The sequence below is a fragment of the Nuphar pumila genome, chromosome 8 (assembly GCF_984573655.1).
Source record: "Nuphar pumila chromosome 8, dmNupPumi1.hap1.1, whole genome shotgun sequence".
NCBI classification, from domain to species: domain Eukaryota; kingdom Viridiplantae; phylum Streptophyta; class Magnoliopsida; order Nymphaeales; family Nymphaeaceae; genus Nuphar; species Nuphar pumila.
In genome coordinates this window covers 13654978-13678390 of record NC_143256.1, presented here as the reverse complement: position 1 = coordinate 13678390, position 23413 = coordinate 13654978, and the positions used below count along the sequence as shown (strand labels likewise).

Here is a 23413-nt window from a genome sequence, read left to right as displayed (position 1 = left end):
TATTCTTTTGTTGCAACATAGTTAGAAGGTTCCACATAGGAATATATTAAAGCAATATAGGCTTGATATTTTGGTGAAAAAGACTCGTATGACATAAATTTTTCGGAAACTTTAGACACTCTAGATGACTTTATGGTTGACACTTGTTCCTATGCTTTAGTATATTTCTCGAGAGCACATGGTTTCTCTAAATTACCTCGCCTAGAGTATTGAATACAATCTAGAGGATCACTAAATGATTTTGTATTTGTTATGTCATTTTGCTCTTCTTGACTTTCATCTATATCACCTTCATCAATTTTTGAAACTAAGTCCAACATAAATGAATATTCATCTATTTCCTTAGAGTTCTTACTTTCAAAAAAACTTTCTCTTTCCAAGGACACATTTCTTGATACGTAAAATTTTTTAGTTTTGAGATCAAAACATCTATAGCTATGTCACATGAGTGCGGGTGCGGGTGCGGGTCACTTCCAAAAAACCCGGGTGCGGGAGTGCGGCAAAAAAAAATAAAATATATATATATATATATAGGATTTATAACCAGTTTTTTTTTTGCTGGTGTGTTTGTTTGAAGACTTGTAACCTACGTTCTACTTGTTGTGTACTTTGGCGCAACGGGACAAAATTGATGAATCGAAAGGATTGGCAATCTGATCGACCCAGCCTGCTGCGTTTTGCTGACTGTCATGATTCAATCATGTATGAAACTCCCTGGTCTTCACAAAAAAAAATATAAGTGAAAGGTTTGATGTGGTTTGTTGGAGAGAGAGTCTTCACGAGGCCTATGGCTCCACCGCCACTGCCATGCCACTGCCTAGGGTTCTTCAAATTTTATTTTATATACAGTAGCACACAGATCTCCAGTCTGGACTCTGGATGACAGCTAAAAGAAATTTATTGGATTTGACATGTAGAAAAGAGAGGTCTACACCAGGCTACGGCTAGAGCACCCATCTCAAATCTCCAAAATGTACTCTAGATGACAGCTAAATGAAATTTATTGGATTTGACATGTGGAAAAGAGAGGTCTACACCAGGCTACGGCTAGAACACCCATCTCGTCAAGAGAAAAGTGAATACTAATAGCCACCAAGGCTACCACCACCATTATCATTTATTATGGAGAGAGAAATTCCTTGACGAAGAAAGATCTGGATGGTTGAAGGATAAAGACTTCAAAAGGCTCTTGAATTTTGGTTTTAATTTTTGAGGAAGATGGATCATCATTTCCAAGTTAACCAACGCTGCGAATTCATTGTTTGGAGGCAGGAATAGCATGGGATGCCAACAAAGCTCACCAGATGTTGTGGACACGAGTGCCCCTTTATAAAACAAGAGCGGCAGCAGCAAGTAGGCATCGGTTGTTCCGTCCTTTCATTCTCTCATCACTACCTGCAGGGATCCAGCAAGGGGTGGGGAGAGGTGAAGAATCTGGAAGTCCTCGTCAAGGAATAGGCAACTCTAAAGAGACCGAAGCTATCAACGCCAAAATCAAAATCAAAATCCAGCAAGGGACGGGTCCCGCTGCGCGGTCAGCTATCAGCAGAATTTTTTTTTTAAATTTCGCAGCCCATTTCACAGGGCAAAAAAAAAATTAAAAATCAAAAAATTGGACCAAAATGACCCTGGATGCGGTCAACGCACCCAGGGTCGGGTTGACCGCACCCGCATCGCGTCGCGTCGACGCGGGTGCGGCACCTGTCTGGCCGAATCCCTGTGATATAGATCTATAGCCTTTTTATGACTTGCATATCCCAAAAAGGCACAAGGGATAGCACGAGGGAAGAGTTTATCATTTTTGTCGGAAAAAACAAAACATTTGCACCCGAGAACTCTTAACCTAGAGTAATCTGGGATTTGTTTAAAAAGTTTTTCAACAGGAGATATATTGTTTAATGAAGAAGATGGCATTCTGTTGATAAGGTAAACAGCAGTTAGAGTAGCTTCAGCCCAAAAAGTCTTTGGTACTTGATGTGTAATGAGTAAGGTTCTTGTTGTTTCTATAATATGTTTATGTTTTCTTTCTACTAAATTGTTTTGTTAAGGGGTATAAAGGCATAATCTTTGATGCATAATACTATATAAATTCAAATAATCTTTAAATTTTTTTGACAAAAATTTTCTCCCTGAATCAGTGCGAAAAATTGAAATATCATTTTTAAATTAATTTTTGACTAAATTATAAAATATTTGAAAGTGTGAGAAAACTTCAGATTTATGTTTAAGAAAATAGATCCAAGTATGTTTTGTGAAATCATTTATAAAAAAAGTACATATTACATAAAGTTACCTTCTGAAATGACAGGCGTGGGACACCATACATCCGAATGTATTAAATCAAGTGGTCGTGAAGAAACAAAGGTTCTTTCTTGAAAAGGTAATCTTTTCATTTTTCCAAGAATACATTTTTCACATGTAAATGTTTCAAAATTACAAAAAAATTTCATCTTTGAAAAAAATTGGAGCTTGGATACACTAGGATGTCCAAGTCTCTTGTGCCATAGATCCAAGTCAACTTTTTGAATATTACAACACAATGTATTATTGGGTATTTTCAAAAAATTCATGTAGTACAAGCCTCATTCTCTATGGCCTTCCACAATCAGCTTGCCTGACTGGTGATCCTGCACTTGACATCCACGAGAGGAGAAAGAAACATTACATCCATGGTCAGACAATTGAGAGACAAATAAAAGATTTAGGTTAAGTTTAACAATATATCTAACTTGTGGAATGCAAAACCTTTTTGAGTTTTGAAAAACATTTTCAAAATTTCCTACTCCTTTGATTTCAAGGGATGTTCCATCAGCGGTAAATACATTTGACCCATTTGAGTTATGACATTTGGATAACATATCAATGTTTGGTATCATATGAAAAGAAGTACCGAAGTCAAGGAGCCAAAGAGTTTTACCAGGGTCGAAAATGTCGACAGAAGAGACGGCAGCTCCAGTGGATGAAAATGTTCCTTTGAGCAGTGGTTGAAGTGCTTTTACCAATTATATTAAGGGAATGCTTTCGATGGATGGTTCACTTGATTCTTGAGGAGGTTCGACAGAGGCAACCTTCTTTTTATATGGTTTCTTCAATTTTGGACAATAAGTCTTCACATGTCCCGGTTCTCGACAATAGTAACAGATTAATTTCCTTTTTTCAAACTCACTGTTGTGTTTCTCATGATTTGTCCTCCCATAATTTGGGGGTTTGTATGTGCGAACATGGTTTTTCAGTCTAGATACGGCTAGAACCGAGTCATCATCACTTTTGATAATTTTATTCTTAAGTCTATTATCTTCCATACTCAATTCTTCTATTGTGTATTCTATTGAGGAAACCTTACCTCGATGAAGAGGAATGGACTTGGTTTATTCAAACTCCGGTCTTAATCCATTCACAAATTGGAAAAAGTGTTCCGCATTCATTTGATTTTGGCGGAGTTCTATGTCTTAATGGACAATGTCACTTTGGTTCAAGAAGAGACAACTCTTCCCATAACTCAGACAAGCTATTATAGTATTTTCTAATGCTTTTATCCCCTTGAACCATATTCCGAACTTGGTTTTGTAGATTGCACACATGTGCAATGTCTTTAAGAGAATACATTCTCTTAGGATAGTCCTAAGCATCATTGGCATGTTCAAATTTGACAAGACTTGAACATTTCTTGATATCCACTCTACTTATAAGCCAAGACATAATCTTGGCATGTCCCATTCTCCATTCTTTCCACTTTTTCTAGTAAGTGGTAATAGCTTTGGTTTTTTCAACGTCCATAAGAGGTATTTCTTTCTCACCTTCAATCTTTGTAAGAATTAGCTTAGGTTTCAAATCGGTCTCATCCACTGATCCCACAACCCCTTTCCCCATATAAGGTGTTTCATGATTGAAGCCTACGTAACATAGTTTGAATCGTTGAGTTTAATGGGTTTAATGGTAACATTATCATTGTCATTCATTTTACAAGGTTTGGATAAAGAAATAACGAAGGGAAGAAAGAAAAAGAGAGAATATGTACTCCACCACGGATAGTGAGTACGAGTGCATCTTCAAGCTTCCAAGCTTTTGCACGATCACAATTAAAGAACGTTACCTCTTTTCCAAACTTTGAATGACATGCTTCTCGATGCACCGGAAAGAATAGCTTGATCACTACCAAGCTCTGATACTATGTAAGAAGACGAGACCAACAATCGAATCTTCAAATGATACACACCAAAGATCTCTCACAAGAACCACAACGGTTCATATACAATGTTCACTCACAAGAACCACAAAGGTTCACACAAAATACCCAAGAAAGGGTATGCAAAACAAGAAAAAAAATATTTCTTATTTAATGAGAATTACCCTCACAAAAACATATCTTACAAGGGGGAACAACCCCATGCACAAAGAGGAGACCTAGAGGGAGTTCGTTGGGAGTCCAACGACTCTCTTAGTAAGTCAAAAAGCAATGAGGTCTAATAATGTCAAAAACATAAAAATAAAGCCTAACCTAATTAGATTCTAACCTAACCTAACTAGAATACATGACTAGACTAAAAGGCTAAAGAGATTACATATGATATTACTAAAGAGATTACATATTTTTAACAGTTACATGAATAAATTTGTACCGCTTTTCATCATTATGTCTTCCAGTGCCAATAAACACCTATAAGGATAACATAACGTCAGGGCCACTTTTGGATGTTAGAAAAAAAACTGACAGGAAAAGAAAACTTTACATGAGTTTTCATATGAAAATTTATCGTTGTGCAAAAATTTATTTTGATTGTGTGAAATTGGTTTTAGAAACAAAAATAGATAGCCTATCAATGTAGTGGGGAGATGATGATGGTGGGTATTGTGGGTGTAGATCCCAGATGCACCCCATAGTGTGTGGGATGCATCTGCAACATTGACGCCAACAATGTGCACTGGAGGTAGCCCTGGCATGCTGCGGCGAGGCCCTGCAAGACCTGGAATGCATGAGACTATAGCATCTGTGGTGGCTTGGTTCAGGTGGCTTGGAGGGGAGCTGACCCTAGTCAAGAGGAGTTGGTCATGGGTGGGGGAAGTTCTTCATGGCCAGGGTTTTGAATGTTGAGGTGGAAGCAGTGGGGAGGGGATTGATCATGTTGGTGGTAGTGATGGCAAGGACGAGAAAGTTTAGAGGAGGGTTGTATCAGATTTTATATCTGGTACAGCATCTACAGGAAACAGGGAGAGAGAGAAAGAGAGAACAATGGCTGGGGCGGCTTACGATAGCTCGACCTCCAAGCCCTAACCATTTTATATATGAAGCAGCTATACAACTATTCTTGTAATATCAGAGATATTACAAGGATGCCATTAATGAGAGAAATACAACATGTGTTTCATTAACATACCATGTGTATGGATCTGGATCCAGATCCATACGCAAGCTAGATTTTAACACCCTCCCTCAAGTTGTACGTGATTTTGGATCATGTACAACTTGCTCTTCAATAGCCAAAATTGACGTCATGTTAAACCTTTGGTAAACAAGTCTGCCACTTGATCTTCTGTTCGAACATGACGTAGTTCTATCTCCTTTATCTCGACTTTCTGCCGTATAAAATGTTGATCAATCTCAATGTGCTTCGTTCTGCTATGCTGGATAGGATTACATGCAATGTTTATTGCACTTTGATTGTCACATAGAAGAAAAGATTGAATAATTGTCTCCCCAAGATCACTCAATAAGTGTCTAATCCATGTGGCTTCTGCCGTGCCTGCAGCCATCGATATGTATTCAGCCTCTGTACTCGATCGTGCCACTGCCTTTTGTTTTCTACTGCTTCAGGACACTAAATTGTGGCCAATATATGCACAATATCCAGAGACAGATCGTCTCTCATCTGGATTCTCTGCCCAATCTGCATCTGTATAAGTGATGAGTTCATGTCCTCTATGCAAATTATCGTTCTTGCGATAGACAAGTCTGTCTCCTATAGTTCCTTTTAAATAGCGTAGAATGCGCTTCACAGCTTCCATATGACCCTCCGTTGGAGCATGCATAAACTGGGATATCTGATTGACAGCATTAACCATATCAGGTCTGGCAAAGGTCAAGTACTGTAACATTCCCACGAGACTTCTATACATTGTAGGGTTGACACAAAGATGGCCATCTTCAGAGCTCAACCTTTGATGTAATACACTAGGAGTACTGACTGGTTTGCAATTCGTCATCTCGGCTCTTTCCAGAAGGTCAAGAGTGTATTTTTGTTGCATGAGTGTCAATGTGTCTTGTTGTTTGTCAACTTCCACACCAAGAAAGTACCTCAACTCCCCTAAATCTTTCATTTTGAAAGTTTTCATTAAAAACTGTTTCACGTCTTGCACATGATTATCTCAACTCTCAGTTATCACAATGTCATCAACATATATAAGAAGAAGTATAACAATGCCTGCCTTTTGGAAAATAAAGAGTGAGTGATCCAGAGAGCATCTTCTAAAACCATAACTTTGAATTTGCATAGAGAAACTTTCAAACCAGGAACGGGACGCCTGTTTCAACCCATACAGAGATTTCCTTAGTTTGCACACCCAGGCAGTAGGATCCTTCTCGGCATAACCAGGAGGTTGCTCCATATACATTTTTTCCTTTAAAGTTCCATGCAAAAATGCATTTTTAACATCTATCTGGCTAAGGCTCCAACCTCGATCGACTGTTAGGGATATGATGACACGAATAGTACCCATTTTGACTATCAGACTAAAAGTTTCATCGTAGTCTTCACCATATTGTTGTGCGAATCCTCGAGCAACAAGTCGTGCCTTATATCTGTCAATGCTTCATAAACCCATTTTGAGCCAACTACATTCTTTCCTTCTGGCCGAGGGACTATTTCCCAAGTCTGGCATTCATGAAGAGCTTCCATTTCTTCATTCATAGCTTCAGTCCAATGACGGGATTGAATAGCTTGATTAAAACAAGTGGGTTCAACCTGTTTTGTGAGCTGAGACATAAACAGCTGGAAATCAAGGGAGAAGGTCTCATAACTCACCCATCGTTGAATAGGATGCTTAATGCGTGACCCCCGTTGAGCCGAATCATTGGCGATGCTTTCCACATTTCTCGGCTCTGTATTTTTGTCCCGTCTAGTGTATATCTGCCCAGAGAAGAGTTCTACTGGTGGTGGCTCAACTGGAGACTCAACTGGAGATGATTCAACATGTATTTGCGAGTCATTCAACTCCCTACTCAAGCCGAAGGAAGGACAATTTGTCTGACAAGTTTCTCCTGTATTAGCAAAAAGATTTGCGCTCATCCATGGATCATATAGTTCTAATTCTCGAGATGGCAACGCTGCAGAGTCATTGACCTGAAAATTTTGTTCGTCAAAAACAACATTTCTGGCGGTCCTAATACGTTTTGTAGTAGGATCATAGCATCGATAACCTTTATATTCATCTGCATACCCAACAAATCTGCACTTGACAGCCTTGTCCTGAAACTTATTTCGCAGAGATTAATCAACATGTACATAACATACACAACCAAAAACACGCAGCTCATCGTAAGAGGGATGATGCCCAAATAAAATATAATAGGGAGATTTCTGATCCAAAAGTGCCATAGGAAGACGATTTATGATATGAACAGATGTGTGAAAAACTTCTATCCAGAGACTAACGGGCACATTGCTATCATGTAACATGCTCATCGCGCTCTCAACAATATGCCTGTGTTTCCTCTCTGCAACCCCATTTTGTTGAGGAGTATGAGGGCAAGAAACTTGTCGACTTATTCCTTTATCTCGAAGAAAGGCAATAAACTCGTTCGATGAATACTCTCCTCCACCATCACATTGTAAATGCACAATATCACAAGCAAACTTTGTTTTGACCATCGAATGGAATTCCTGAAATATTTGAAAAACTTCATGCTTGTGTTTTAAGAAATATATCCAAGTATAACGGGAATAGGAATCAATAAGGATAACATAGTAACGACTGCCAGAAAGAGAAGGAATAGGTGTGGGTCCCCAAACATCAGAACAAATAATCTCAAATGGCTTTGAAGCTCTTTTATTTATAATATGAAAAGGAAGAACATGACTTTTGCAGTGTTCGCATGAAGAACATTTATTATTATTATCAGAAAATGAACATAAACTAGACTCTGGAAGGAGACCATCAGATACAAGATTTTCAACGAAACATCGACTACAATGTCACAAACGACTATGCCAAATATCTGGCTTATTACAATGAGATGAATTAAAAACTTCCAATGAAGTAAAAAACAAAAACTCTGAAGGCGAAGACACTGAAGAATGCTTGGACGATTTCAACTGGAGGACTGGGACTGAAGACGAAGACACTGAAGGAATCTTCTTGAAGACGTACATGTTTCCTTGTCGCTCCCTCTTAGCGAATGTCTCCTTCGTTCGTAGATCCTTAACATAAACAGAAGAGGGAGTAAATTCGACGGAAGAATTCATATCGTCAACAAGTTTAGCTACAGAAACAATGTTTTTTTTAATATTAGGAGCAAGAAGGACATTGGACAAGTGAAGTGAGGACTCTGACATAGGGATATGTGCATTGCCAGTATGACTAATGGAGTGATAAGTTCCATCTCCCGTAACTATACTACATTTTTCAAAGTAAGGCAATAAGTGAGATAACTTACCCGCATTACCCGTAACATGTGTGGCGGCACCTGAATCAACATACCATTCGCCTTGTTCATTTTGCTTGATCGTCATCTGTGACAATGCTGATAACAAAAGTTGTTGCACATCTGTGGATGGCCCTTTTGTGTCCACAGCAGTAGCGGATTTATTTTCAATTTTGTTTATTTTTCCTCTATTCTGTAGATTGAACCAACAATCAGCTTTCACATGTCCTCTTTTGTTGCATAAGAAATAAGTGGGCACTCTCCTCTGATTCCCTTTATTAAAACCCCCTGAAATATTAGGTGTAGGCAAGATACCACGTCCTCCCTGCCCAAAACGTCCGCGGCCTCTGCCTCCTTGATGCCCTCCATTCCATCGTCCAAAACCTACATAAGTGTCCATGGCCAAAACTGAATGAGGACGAGCTGATTCATTTCCTTCTGCCCTTTGCTTCATAATCATCTCATGCTGGAGAAGTTTCGCTTGAAGGTCGTCAAAAGTGGGCAAGTGAGGAAGGCATGACTGTGGTAAACATGTCAAAGTCAGGACCCAATCCATTGAGAAGTTGTTGAACTTTATCTTTATCTGCAATAGCACTTCCAACAACAGCCAATTGATCAGTACTACTCTTCAAGCGGCATATGTATTCTATGACTGTCATGGAGCCTTTCTTCAAACTTTGAAATTCATTTTTCAAGAACATAACTCGGGATTCTGATATCTGAGAGTAAGTCTGTGACAGCTTACTCCACAGATCCGCCGCAGTGCAATCATCTGAAAGAGTAACCAACACTTCTTGAGAGAGTGTTGACGTAATATAAGCAACCAAAGACTGATCCCGCTTCCTCCAAACTGTATACTCTGGATTCTTAATGGAAATGGTAATTGTGTCACCTTTCTCATCCTTGGTTTCCTGCAAAATAAGCTGTGGTGGTATAGGAACTAAACCATCCAAATGTTCATCGAGATCTCGACTCCGTATAAAAGGAAGGATTTGCCTTTTCCAGGTCAAAAAATTAGAATGAGTAAGTTTTTCTGTAACAAGCTGACTCAAGAAATTGGCAGAGGGACCGGATGGTGAAGACGAAGAGTAATCCATATCAGTGGAATAATGAATAAGCAAACAAGATGAATGAAAAGAAATAAACAGAATTGAGATCACTTAATCAATCAGTAAAACTGTAATAAGGCATATACCTGTACGACCAAAAGTGCTGCACAAAGAACACTAAAACAACAATGAAGGAAAGGAAAGGAAACTTGTGGAATCAAAACTGGTTTGAAATAAAAAGGGAAACAGCAGTCGGTGATGTTTTTAAAAAAATTTGGAACCAACACAGACGATAGAGTAACAGAAAAGAGAGAACTTGGGATGAACACAGTCGATGAGCTGCTGTTCACGATGTGCGTTCTCGATGAACACAGTCGATGAGCACGCTGTTCACGCTGAAAGGAAAAGAAAAGTACCAACTTTCAGAAGGGGAAATTTCAGAGGATGAGATTTTAAAGGTTGTTGTTCTCGATTTACTGTTTCAGAATTTCTTCACACACAGGATGTTCACGCAGTGCTGCTGTTCACGATCTGTTGCTCACGCTGTTCTCGATGAACATGTTGTCCCCATCTCGATGAACACGCTGAAAGGAGGAACACGCTGAAAGGAACAACACGCAGTTCATGATCTGCGAAAGGAGGAACACGTTGTTCACGCAGTTCACGATCTGCTGTTCCAGAGCTTCTTCACGCACAGGATGGCCTGTGCTCTGATACCATATCAGATTTTATATCTGGTACAGCATCTACAGGAAACAGGGCGAGAGAGAGAGAGAGAGAAAGAGAGAACAATGGCTGGGGCGGCTTACGATAGCTCGACCTCCAAGTCCTAACCATTTTATATATGAAGCAGCTATACAACTATCCTTGTAATATCAGAGATATTACAAGGATGCCATTAATGAGAGAAATACAGCATGTGTTTCATTAACATACCATGCGTATGGATCTGGATCCAGATCCATACGCAAGCTATATTTTAACAGGTTGGTGGGCGGATTCACATCCATCAGGCGGCTTTTGCAGGTGGAGATCTAGTGCATGGAAAAAGGAGAGTTTATGCATGCACGCACACACACACACACAGATATCAGAAAGAAAATTTTCTCCACCTCCAGAGGGGCAAAAACAGAGTTTTAGAAAAAAATCATGTGAGAAAATTTCTCTTGTTTGAAACCATGGGCAAAAATGAAGATTTTTCTTCTCAACCTCCATTTTTTCTATATTCCCACTTCCAAATGTGCCCCAATGGAAGTGGCCATGTTTTTTCTAAGGGAAGGGTTACAAATGATTCAAAAGGTATTATTGTGTATTGTGTATATTTTTTTATGTGTATCCTCATCATCTACATACTTGGATACTGCAAATTATTATTATTATTCTGCAAAAGAAAACAAATATTCATTTATGTACGTTCCTTGGCTTTTGGTCCACATCCATCATTGCAATTAGAAAAAATAAATCTTGGTAGGGAAAACATGAATGCCTTCCAATGTTAATATGAAATCCAGAAAGGTGCGCTTAATGAACACAAACACAAACCTTATGAAAGCTGAATAGTTGGCATAAACACTTTTGCGCATTTCCTCGGCAGAAGCCTTCTTCAGATCATTAAGGTAAGTGCACAACTGTCTTATTTCCTAGAAAAGAAAGGAGGAAGATCATCATGACAAGAGCATTCATAATTGAACTAAATCCCTTAAAACAATATCTCCTCACAATAAAGTGAAAAGTGAAAACATGATGAGAAATATAAAATCACTTGGGTATAGATAATTTAAGAATATTTACAAGTGAATAACTTTTATGTATATGACCCCACTACAATCGTAGAGTCAGCCAGTTCTTTCGAAGCAGCATAGTCAATAGTACGTGAAAAGATAATATTGAAGCATTTTTCAACTATTTGTTTGACGCTATCTAAAATCCAGTTCATTGCATTCCTGCAGTACAAAAAGAAAGAAGAGGAAGAAAACACAAACCATCTTATTTTCAACTCACAGGACAAAACATTTACCTATCTTAAAATCCAGATTGTTACGTAAGGCAGGGTGGTCGTGTTGTGGAGCCCCACTCAGGGTTTACCTTGCTTCGGCAAGGGTTCCTCGTCATCAAAACAAAAACCTGCATTGTTACAAATCTGAAATGTTTGCCAGTGCCACCTCCTTGTATAGAAAGGACTTACAAGGCAGATATCATCTCCTAAAGAGAACCAAGAAAAGATCCATGCTTTAACTGATATACTCCAGATCCGCATTAAACTTAGCACTGTTTTTCCACAGGTAGATCAAATAGCTTGCTGTAGAAAGATTTTCTCATTAAAACTCCTCTAAATCATTTCTAAATGTCAACATCTTTCACTTATTGTCGTAGTTGCATGATTTTAATCACCTTAAAAGCTTCATTGCAGATATCAACATCTTTCACTAGTCGTAGCTGTAGGTTTTCAAGCATACTTGTGAGATCCATTCATTTCTTAACCCACATATCCAGTTGCATGTAACAGAATCTCAACAGACGACACCAATTTAAGCAGTCAGTGTGAGAAATGGCTATTATTTTTCTGAACGGGCTGTAAGAAATAGGCGGAAGTGTAACCCAAGAATACCCAAGCATTCACTAAGTCCAATAATGGACAATCACTATGGCATTCAAACAACAAAGGGACAATATGAAAGCCTAAAAAGGCTAAACAAACATAAAAATAATGAAATATTTATTGAATAAAGCCTTGAAAGGCATAACATATACAAGGGGGAATCACCCCTATTTATACAACAAAAGAGCAAAAGGAGAGCGATTGAGGGCTCCCCATAGAGACGTTGGGGGTCCCAACGACTCTATGTGGGACCCCCAATGCGTGTTCAAAAAGAGGATTTAAAAGGGAAAAATACAAAAATAAAAAAAGATAAACTAACCTAATTAATAAATAGTTGTTTCTATAAAAACAACTATGTAAAAAGACAAAAATACCCCTATCGGGTTTTACAAAAAATATATATTTTTTTATATATATAGATATGTATATATATACACGTATGTATATATATACATACATACATTCGTGTATATATATATATATATATATATATATATATATATATATATATATATATATATATATATATATATATATATATATATATATATATATATATATATATATATATATATATGTATATATATAAATAAATATGTACATATATTTTTAACACTCTCCCTTAAACTTGATGGGGAAAGTTATCTCGAAAGTTTGGAAATACAAAACAAAGCTTAGGAAGAAGTCTAAGTCTACAAGAGTCTTCAAGGGATCTCCATCTTTATGGCATCTCAAAAAATTCTTGCAAATATAAGTCTTCAAAATGCCTTTATTGGTGATCATCCCTAAGCACCTTGATTGGATATCTCCATGATGTATCATATCTCAAAGATTCTGCATAGAAAAAACAAATCAAAGGAAGACTCCAAGTATACAAGAAAAAATATTCTAGCCCAAGAGTTGCAAAATTTTCAACAACAATGTATTGTAAAGCAAGAATAAAATGGTTTAAACAAAATAGTAATAACTTTTTGAATCATTAAATATTAAGAAAGACAAGAGGAGCATCCCTCAAAGATGAAATTGAATCATAATCACCTTATTTTTCAGGAAACCATAACATTGATCATAGGAAGATTTGATTATTTAAAGGACATATGATTCATTAAGAAGAGATAACCAATTATGCATAAAGATTATCTTAAATGAAATGGTGGTCTTCCAAAAAACATACGAATCTCTCAAAAAAGTGTCTATTAGAGACACTTCAAACCAAACCCATAAAAGGGTATAAATGGAAGAACCCAATAAAGAATAAGTAAATCTTTATTTATGACAAAAAATGTTTAAGAAGCATTGAATATGCACCATGTGAAAATGTCTTCAACAAAAACAAGTCCAAAGATGACTTGGTTAACCCACAAGAATCCCAAAGAGGCTAAATGCACAAAGGCACAATGAAATACTCACAAAGGAGTACAAATGTGAGGAAGTCTTCAAAGGGACTATATACACAAAAACACTAAGTTCTCAATGTGTGAAGTGTGCACAAAGGCACAAGAAGAACATTATGCATATAATTATGTGAATCATGCACATGAAACAACAAATGAAAAGATAACAACTTTTATCAAAGATGAGTTAATTAAATTTATGCATACCACAATGTGGACACAATAATCAATTAAAAGCATAATTCACTCACCCATCCTAGAGTGATTTTAAGTATAGAAGACCAAATATACATACATATATATATGTGTGTGTGTGTGTTATCAATGAAATTCATGAGTTTTAATGATAAATATTTTTTCATACAAGGAAGCAACAAGTAGTAAAGATTTTTAAAAGATTCATTAAAGAATTTAAAAGATCCTATATGACAAAGGAAAAGATATAAGCAAGTCAAAACCAATTTGCGGAAGATGAGAATTTAAAAGAATCTCATAATATCAAGAAATGGTATTTTGCAAACTTTAATAATGCAATGCAAGATGTATGAAATTATTTCAATCAATCATTTCTCACAGAAGAGAAGATGATTTTGACAATTTTGAAAAAATTCTCAAACATTTGAATGAGTAAATTAGAGAATCAGTTTAACCATCACAAGCAATCATCTCCTAGTCCTCCAAACATCAAATATCAAGTGTATCAACGACTAGACCAAGAGCATAAACAATATGCCACTAAAGGGCCGAAAAACACACGCGAAGGTATGTAAAACACCTCTTGTCTATATATAATGACACTTGAAACGAGTGTATCAGCGACTAGAACAAGAGCACAAAGCCAACAAAGGACTAAAAATCACACACGAAAGTGTGAACAAGTGTCTCTTGTCTACATATAGTGACACTCAAAAGCAAGTGTACCAGCTACTAGAGCAAGAGTACAAAGCCAACTATAGGCTAAAAACTACACACGAAGGTGTGAATCAACATCTCTTGTCTACGTATAATGACACATAAAACAAGTGTATCAGCTACTAGAGCTAGAGTACAAAGCCACCAATGGGCTAAAAACCACACACGAATGTGTGAATCAACATCTCTTGTCTACATACAGTGACACTTAGATAAGAGGCATAAAAAGGAAAAGATACCCGAGGTAAGAAGGCTTGTAATGAAAACATTGATGCAATTTTAAAAAATATCAATTTAGACCACATTTCAAAACACCATGGTTTCAAGAAATAGATAGTTATCACAAATACACATAATTAAAAGCATCCATAATAAAGTTGATGGCCAAAGAATAAAGGAGTGATACAACACACTCACAATCAGAGATCTCATAACTGTCAGTTAGAGTCAAACTACAAGTTGACAATCTAAAATGACATAAAACGAGGTGCACAAAACTCACCCCAACAAACATCTCTGATTCAACAATAATAAGGCCAAGAAGATCGATGCATCATGTAAAAGTCTGTGATGGACAACACAAATGCCATAAAAAGACAATGAACACTCACAAAAATCATTTTCCAAATAAGGGAGTTCATAAAAGAAACGGATATGAAAAGATAATTTCAAATAGAAAAATTCAATAATGGTAGATGACCAATCTTAGAAAAAGTACAATCATACGCATAACAATATGTCTTATGACAATCTTTTGAATAAACATAAATCATGCTTAACATAGTCAATTCCGATTAAGGAATAGATGTACTAGAGCACATTATAAACAAAAGATCTAATAATTTTAAAGAGAAGACAAGAACATATTATCTTAAAAGGAATTCTTTTAAATAAGGTTTAAAACTTGCCGAGTCAACTCGGTGACTCGACCGGCTCGGCTCGGCCCTCAAGCGAGTCAACCAGGCAAGGCAAACTCGGTTTGCCAAGACTCGGGCGATTGTTGGGACTTAGATCACACTGAAGAAAAAAAAACTTCTAGTGCATATGAAATTGTTTTTATCTAGTTGTGCATCAAAATTGTCACTAGATTACAGTGTGCATCACAAGGACCTTAAGAGAAGTCTATCACTATGATTTGACCACAGCAATCCAATTCATCTAACTATAAGAAATATTTTGAAAGTAAAAATTAAGGAAATATCAGTCTTATCCATCACACGCTCAACTATGTGCTTTCATCCTTGACTTTGCAATTCTACGTATGTGTATTTTTTGTTAACCTGTGACTTGTAGGTTCCATTAAAGACAATGCACCAGTAAAATTTTAACAACACATAACATAGATGCATATTCCTAACACATTTGGCAACACATCCAAAATTCCAAATCATTTCATCTTACCAGAACAAATTCAACGAAGGAGAACATAGAAAGTGCAGATCAACTGTAATAGAAAGCTTCTCTGAAATAAATGATGAACATAAAGGTAACAGGGGAAAAGAAATAGATGGTTACAACAGCACGAGAAAAAGAACACATTTAGAAGGAGAAGTGATCAAACAGTTCTGAGAATTTCTCATGTTCCTTTACAAGAATGATCATTATGACTAGATCCAAGAAAAACAGACTCACCAACCAAATTAAAACCTCAAATCACAAGGATGAAGCAACTATTTATCATTTCTCAACTATTTATCTTCTAGTGCATATTTATATATTGTTTTTCTTTTAAAATCAAAAGTTAACAAAACCCGGTCCGAGTCACCGAGTTGACCCGCTGAGTCACGAGTCAATAAAGAGCGAGGCGAATCCCGAGTCACGGGTTTTAAAACCTTGCTTTTAAATCAAAATTCTACTATGAGACAAACGAAACCTGTAATATATTAAGGAAATAATACATATAAAGTTTTTAGAAGAACCTTTTACACTCTCAAAAGTAGACATAATTACTATTAATCATGAAGATTTGAAGCAATAAGATGATCTAATAACTCATAGCCACATAGGTTATTATAGAAGCTATGAAATTATACCAAACATAATTCATAATGCAATCTAATTTTGTGTGATTATGACACATTTTATTTTTTTGAGAAAAATGAGTTAACAAAAATGCATTTAAACCATCTAATACAAAATTTACATTCTATATAAAAGTCAAATCACAAATATCGAAGATCATTCTCAAGCATAATCAATCGAGAGTGTTTTTCAAAGAATTAGTTTTGCATAACGATAAAAACATCTTAAAGTTAACCATTGTAATGAGATATGTGGAAATACATGTTACAAGGGATAACACGAGAGGATTTCATAAAGAACTAAATCTCACAAGCACATAAAGTGCAAACTACACAAAAACCTACTAAGGGTTAAATGCTAAAAAGCAAAAGAAGAATATTATTGAATGAAAAATGAGAGAATCGTTGAAAGCATATGAGTATGCAAAGATATCCACGATATTAAAGAAAACATGATGACACAAGGTGTACTTCATACAAATTTCTTAAAAATTTTAAGAAAACCATAAAATTCATAATGATTACAAATAATTATTATGATAAAACCAAATGCACATAACAAGAGAATTAGCAATATGAAAAGCATAATCTTTAAGATTTAAAGCAAAACCATATATTCTTGTAAAATATAATTTCTATGACAATATGCATAATTAAAACAAATATTTTATGGAGATATGCTTACGCACAAGATTTGATAATTTCTTTAAAGAACTATTCATTTTTAACATATTTAGCAAGAGGCTATTATATTTTAAATACATTTTCAAATGCATACCATAAATATTTAAAGTAGAGAATCCAAAGAAAATAGCAAAAGTATCCATATATAATTATATATATATATATATAATAATCAAGAAAATAAGTGTTTTCTCATGCACAATGCATGAGATAAATAATACAAGAGATAGCTTTTAAAAAGTATGTGATACAAACCGGGTAAATTCTTTCTTTGAATTCAAACTTTGAGTGGCACGCTTTTCGAGGCGACCACCGTGATGAAGCAACATACGAGCTATTCTTCTATAAACCAAGCTCTGATACTATGTAATGAAATAGGCGGAAGTGTAACCCAAGACTGCACAAGCATTCACTAAGTCCAATAATGGACAAGCACTATGGCATTCAAACAAGAAGTCCACAAAAGGACGATATGAAAGCCTAAAGAGGCTATACAAACATAAAAATAATGAAATATTTATTGAATAAAGCCTTGAAAGGCATAACATATATAAGGGGGAATCACCCCTATTTATACAACAAAAGAGTAAAAGGAGAGCCATTGAGGGCTCCCCATAGAGCCGTTGGGAGCCCCCAAAGGTCACATTTATGACCGTTGGGGGTCCCAACGACTCTATGTGGGACCCCCAATGCGTGTTAAAAAGGGGATTTAAAAGGAAATAAATACAAAAATAAAAAAAGATAAACTAACCTTATTAATAAATAGTTGTTTCTATAAACAATTATGTAAACAGACAAAAATACCCCTATCGGGTTTTACAAAAGAATTATATATATATATATATATTTAACACAGGATCCCCCCTATTACTTGCCATATCATTAAAGAAATGAGGAAAAATCACTCAAGAGTCAATATTAAGCAGCCAAAGAGTATCCTATAGTAAAGAGATTCAACCAAAAAAATGAGGTGACCTTGACATCCACCACCAGACATGACAGCTTCCTTAAAACTAATAAAGCCTTTTACCAATCTTCCCTAGCACTTTCCTGCTTCTTCATATGTTTGATTCTTTCAGTTCCAAGGTTTATACACCTTTTTCACCAACACCGTTCTTTATTTTATGACTTTTTCACCAATATTTGGTTATCAAAATGTATGAAATAACCTAGAACATGTATCGATTGGCTAAGATAGCCATTAAGTTTACCTAGTGCAAAATATTCCAAGAACAGACCTTGCTTAGAGTCAGAACAACAACAACAACAACAACAACTACGCCATCATCCCAAAACAATTGGGGTCGGCGATATGAACCAAAAAAGAAAATCATTCTGGGTCTTCCACATGAATCCTTCTCCTCCAATCATTTCTATCCAATGCCATGTCCTCGGTGAGGTTCAAAGCATTCATATCATTTCCTATCATCTTCATCCAAGTCTTATTAGGCCTACCCCGACCTCTTTTAACTAATATATTTTCCCATTTCTCCATCCTTCTAACTGGAGCATCATTAGGCCTTCGTCGAATATGTTCAAACCACCGTAAACGATTCTCTCTCATCTTATTTTCAATGGATGCAACGCCTACCTTCTTACGTATCTCCTCGTTTTGAATCTTATCTTTTATTGTATTTTCACACATCCATCTAAGCATACGCATCTCAGCTACACTCATTTTTTTAATATGATGTCTCTTGGCAGCCCAACATTCGCACCATATAGTAAAGCGGACCTAATTGTCGTCCTATAAAACTTTTCCTTCAACCGCAATGGCATTCTACGATCGCACAACACTCCAGTTGCACTTTTCCATTTCATCCACCCAACATTTATCCTATGATTTACATCTCCATCAATTTCTCCATACTTTTGAATGATAGATCCCAAATATTTGAAACAGTCATCAACCGGTATTTCTTGCTAACCAAGCTTCACTACACTCCCATCACTACTTCGTTGCTTACTAAACCGACATTCCATATATTCTGTCTTACTTTTACTCAACTTAAAATCTCTTGCTTCCAATGTTTGTCTCAATAATTCTAACTTAGCATTAACCCCAACTCTAGACTCATCAATCAAAACAATATCATCAGTAAACAACATACACCACGGCGCATTTTCTTGAATTGATCTCGTAAGCTCATCCATCACTATAGCAAATAGGAAAGGGCTTAATGCAGATCCTTGATGTAACCCAATCGCTATAGGAAAATTGGTTGTCACCCTTCCACAAGTGCGGACATTGGTTACCACTCCTTCGTACATATCTTTAATTATACTAATGTACTTGAGAGAAACACCTTTCTTCATCATTGTCCACCAGAGAACATCCCTAGGTACTCTATCGTATGCCTTTTCCAAATCAATAAAAAACATATGCAAATCTTTGTTCCTCTCTTTATATCTCTCAATAAGTTTTCTAAGAAGATGTATAGCTTTTATAGTTGATCTTTCAGGCATAAAATCAAATTGATTCTCCGATATCATGACAACCTATACTCAATCACCCTCTCCCAAAGTTTCATAGTATGACTCATGAGTTTTATACCCCAATAGTTTGTACAATCTTGTATATCACCCTTATTCTTATATAGAGGCACCAAAGTACTCTTCCTCTACTCATTAGGCATCTCATTTATCCGCCAAATCTTGTTAAAAAGATTTGTCAACCATTCTAAACCTTTCTCACCCAAGCATTTCCAAGCCTCGATAGGTATATCATCTGGGCCAACTGCCCTTCTTGATTTCATTTTCTTCAAAGCCTCTGCAATTTCTTTCTTTTGAATCTTGCGCATAAAGTCACGATTCATCTCATGAAAATGAATGGAGAAGTCTCCAAGATCCTGAGCATGACTTCCATTAAATAGCTTATCAAAATAATTTTTCCATCTCTCCTTAATCTCCTCATCTTTGACTAAAACCCTTTGTGTTTCATCTTTGATACATCTAACCATACCTAGATCCCTCGATTTCATATCTCTCATCTTTGCAAGCCTATAAATATCCTTCTCGCCCTCTTTGGTATCCAACTTGTCATAAACCTCCTTATATACCTTATCCCTCGCGTTTCGAATTACCTTTTTAGCTTCCTTCTTTGCTATCATATACTTCTCCAAATTCTCATTATCACGACTCTTACTTAGATTTCTATAAAACTCTCTTTTAACCTTAATAGCTAATTTGACATCCTCGTTCCACCATGATGTATCCTTAGCTAGCGGTGCACCGCCTTTAAACTCACCCAATACCTCCTTAGCTACCTTTCTCATGCCACCCTCTTTGTTTAGCTCCTTTCAATGCCCACCATTCAATTCTATGATATATCCTATGTCTATCCCTTTTGCGGCATTTTCTAATTCTAGAATCTAAAATTAAGCTTCTATATTATGTAGCTACACTTTCTCCCGGTATAACCTTATAATCGATGCAACAACCCTTATCTCTCTTTCTAAGTAAGAAAAAATCTATCTGACTCGTATTAACCCCACTTTTAAATGTTACTAGGTGAGACTCTCTCTTCCTAAACCAAGTGTTTGCTAAGATCATATCATACGACAAACAAAAATCTAAAATCCTTTCTCCACTTTCGTTTCTTTCTCCTATACCATAGCCTCCATGGATACTCTCAAATTCATCCCTACTAATGCCTACATGTCCATTAAGGTCACCGTCGATGAAAAGCCTTTCCCCATAAGATATCCCTTGTACTACTCCATCTAAATCTTCACAAAATTGACGCTTAATGGAATCATCTAAACCTACTTGAGGTGCATAAACACTAATAATATTAATAATATTTGTACCTAATACTAATTTAATAAGTAAAATCCTATCACTCTTCCTACGGACCTCAACTACATTATCTATAAACTCACGACTAATAACAATCCCTACTCCATTCCTATTCTTATTTATTCTTGTATACCAAATCTTATATCCCCAAGGTTCTATCACTTTTGCTTTCTCATCTACCCATTTGGTCTCTTGTAGACATAAAATATGCATCTTTCTCCTACACATAACATCTACTAACTCTACCAACTTACCAGTTAAAGACCCTATGTTCCAAATGGTTAACCTAATTTTATGGTCTTGAACTATCTTCTTTACCCCCACCCGTCCAACAAAATGAGGGAATCCTTGCCTATTTGACACCACACCTGGGCGCCGGTGTGATGCGTCGCTTCTGAGTGACGACCTAACAACCCTTGCACATTTATCACTGCCTCCGGGCCTATAGAGCACAGCGCGTCGCTCAGTAGGGAACGCCCCAACGAAATTCTCATATTGGTTCATATTCATAGGGTGTGACTAAGTTTTTAGGCTGTCACTGGCCTATCGCAACCCTCCTCCTTTATTCGGGCTTGCTTAGAGACAGAAAACAGCAAAATATGTTCTCCATCATACGGCCAACTTCTTAGGGATGAGGCAAATTTTTGAGAGGCTGTAGAGGGAGAGCTAATACTATATCTATTTGATATGATTTCTATTTCCCCTCTTTTTTTTCCTCTCTAATTCACTAATTTCCTATGGAATTCAGCCACAGAAATTCCAAAGCAAAAGACTTGAATTTCTTGCAACGTATTTCATAAAAAACTCATTTGCACAGTATTTTCCCTATGTTCCCCCCTTAGATGGGATTTGTCTTCATTTCGGTCAAGTGAGACGGCACCAAATTTTTTCTTGTTTTGTAGTCCAAAAATTTATATACCAGGCAAGCATATGCCAGTACTAGTCTTCCATTTGTCTCCATCAGTTGTCCAAAGACACAACGCACTTTAAATTGGGAAGAGGATTAAGAGGAGGAGGTATCAATGGAGAAGGAATTTTCTTCTTTCTGTAGTATCCAAATGAATAAGAGAAAAGGAGACATCAAATAAAAGGAAGCAACAATAAGAGGAACCACACGTACAAACCAAAACCATCAGCAGTAAAGGCCTGCAAACAGAGGACAATTGGAACCGAAGACGGACAGAAATCATAGAATCCATCCTTAGAGGGAGGAACTATTTGTTTCTAGTAGCAAAACCTAGCGACGAAGAATCCCGTTACCGGCATTTGATGCGAAAATCAAAACTGAAACAAACACTATCAATCAACCAGAGAGTCTTTGACTCCATTCGCATACGATATCGACACAATAGAAAGAAACGAACGAACAAGGCCCCGAATTGCTGCCTATCCCAAATTGGCGAAAAACCCTTTCGCCACGAATTTTAACAAGCAACGACCTAAATCACACAATCCAAACGAACTTGCAAGGCAACGATTCATTGGTTTCTTCGGATTGAAAAGCAATCAAGCAGACGAAACATCGTGAAAGACGACGACGGCGTAAACGATCGATTATCTCAACAATCAAGACAGGATACAAGAGACTGAAAGAGGGGCAAACCTTCTCGTTCAAGCTCTGGCATCTGGACTGGACGAAGGCGTCAGGATCGAAGGAATTGGCCTTGAAAACCTTGAGCTTGTCCCCCAACGGCACTCCGTTCTCCTGCGGGTTGTCGGCTGAGGAGATGGCGCCGGTTCCCCTCGATCGGGACGACTTCACCGACGCCATTTCCGATCGATCGCGCAGCGAAGAAACCTAACCCCGATCTCCCACAGTTACCTTTTTTTTTTCTTTTTCCCCCCCAACCCTCTACCGAAAAAGCGCGCCCTTTCTTTTGTCCTTCGCACGGAGTGCAAACAAACTACTGATTTGTTCTTCCATTGGCAAGCCTGTAGTTGGTAAAATCATCTCTCTTTCTTTTGGCAATCGATCGAGGGAAGAAAAAGAGAAAAAAGTATGAATTTCAAAGGGAGTAGTGTGCTTGGGTGATGGTTTAAATTATTGCGGGACGCAGAGAAAAGTTTTCTTCAACAGGACGAAATAGATTCCGACTCTAATGATTTGTTCGCTTTTTTATCTTTTCTTTTTTTTTAATCTGTTTTCTTTTGTTTAAAAAATTAATGAAACTTGGGCCGTTGAATGCTGTGGGGTTTTTAATTTTTCATTCTTGGTCTCCAAAGCCCAAGCTGAGCATCAGGGTACCAAAGCTTTTAGGTCCACAGACATAAGACATTGTAAATAAAACATGGGTCCAAGGTTTTAAAACCCAGTGACT

At 36.8% G+C, this 23413-nt stretch overlaps 1 protein-coding gene across 1 annotated transcript in view; it reads right to left on the bottom strand.

Annotated features, from left to right (window-relative positions):
- Positions 1-22866, bottom strand: part of LOC149829645 (exocyst complex component EXO84B-like) — a 28609-nt gene extending 5743 nt beyond the window's left edge. Inside the window, exons 1-2 of the mRNA XM_090015217.1 lie at positions 22699-22866; positions 11230-11327 (exon numbers count right to left, since the gene is read on the bottom strand). Coding sequence (XP_089871343.1) covers positions 11230-11327; positions 22699-22866 — 266 coding nt within the window. The remainder of the gene's footprint in view (positions 1-11229; positions 11328-22698) is intronic.
- Positions 22867-23413: the final 547 nt, after the last annotated feature.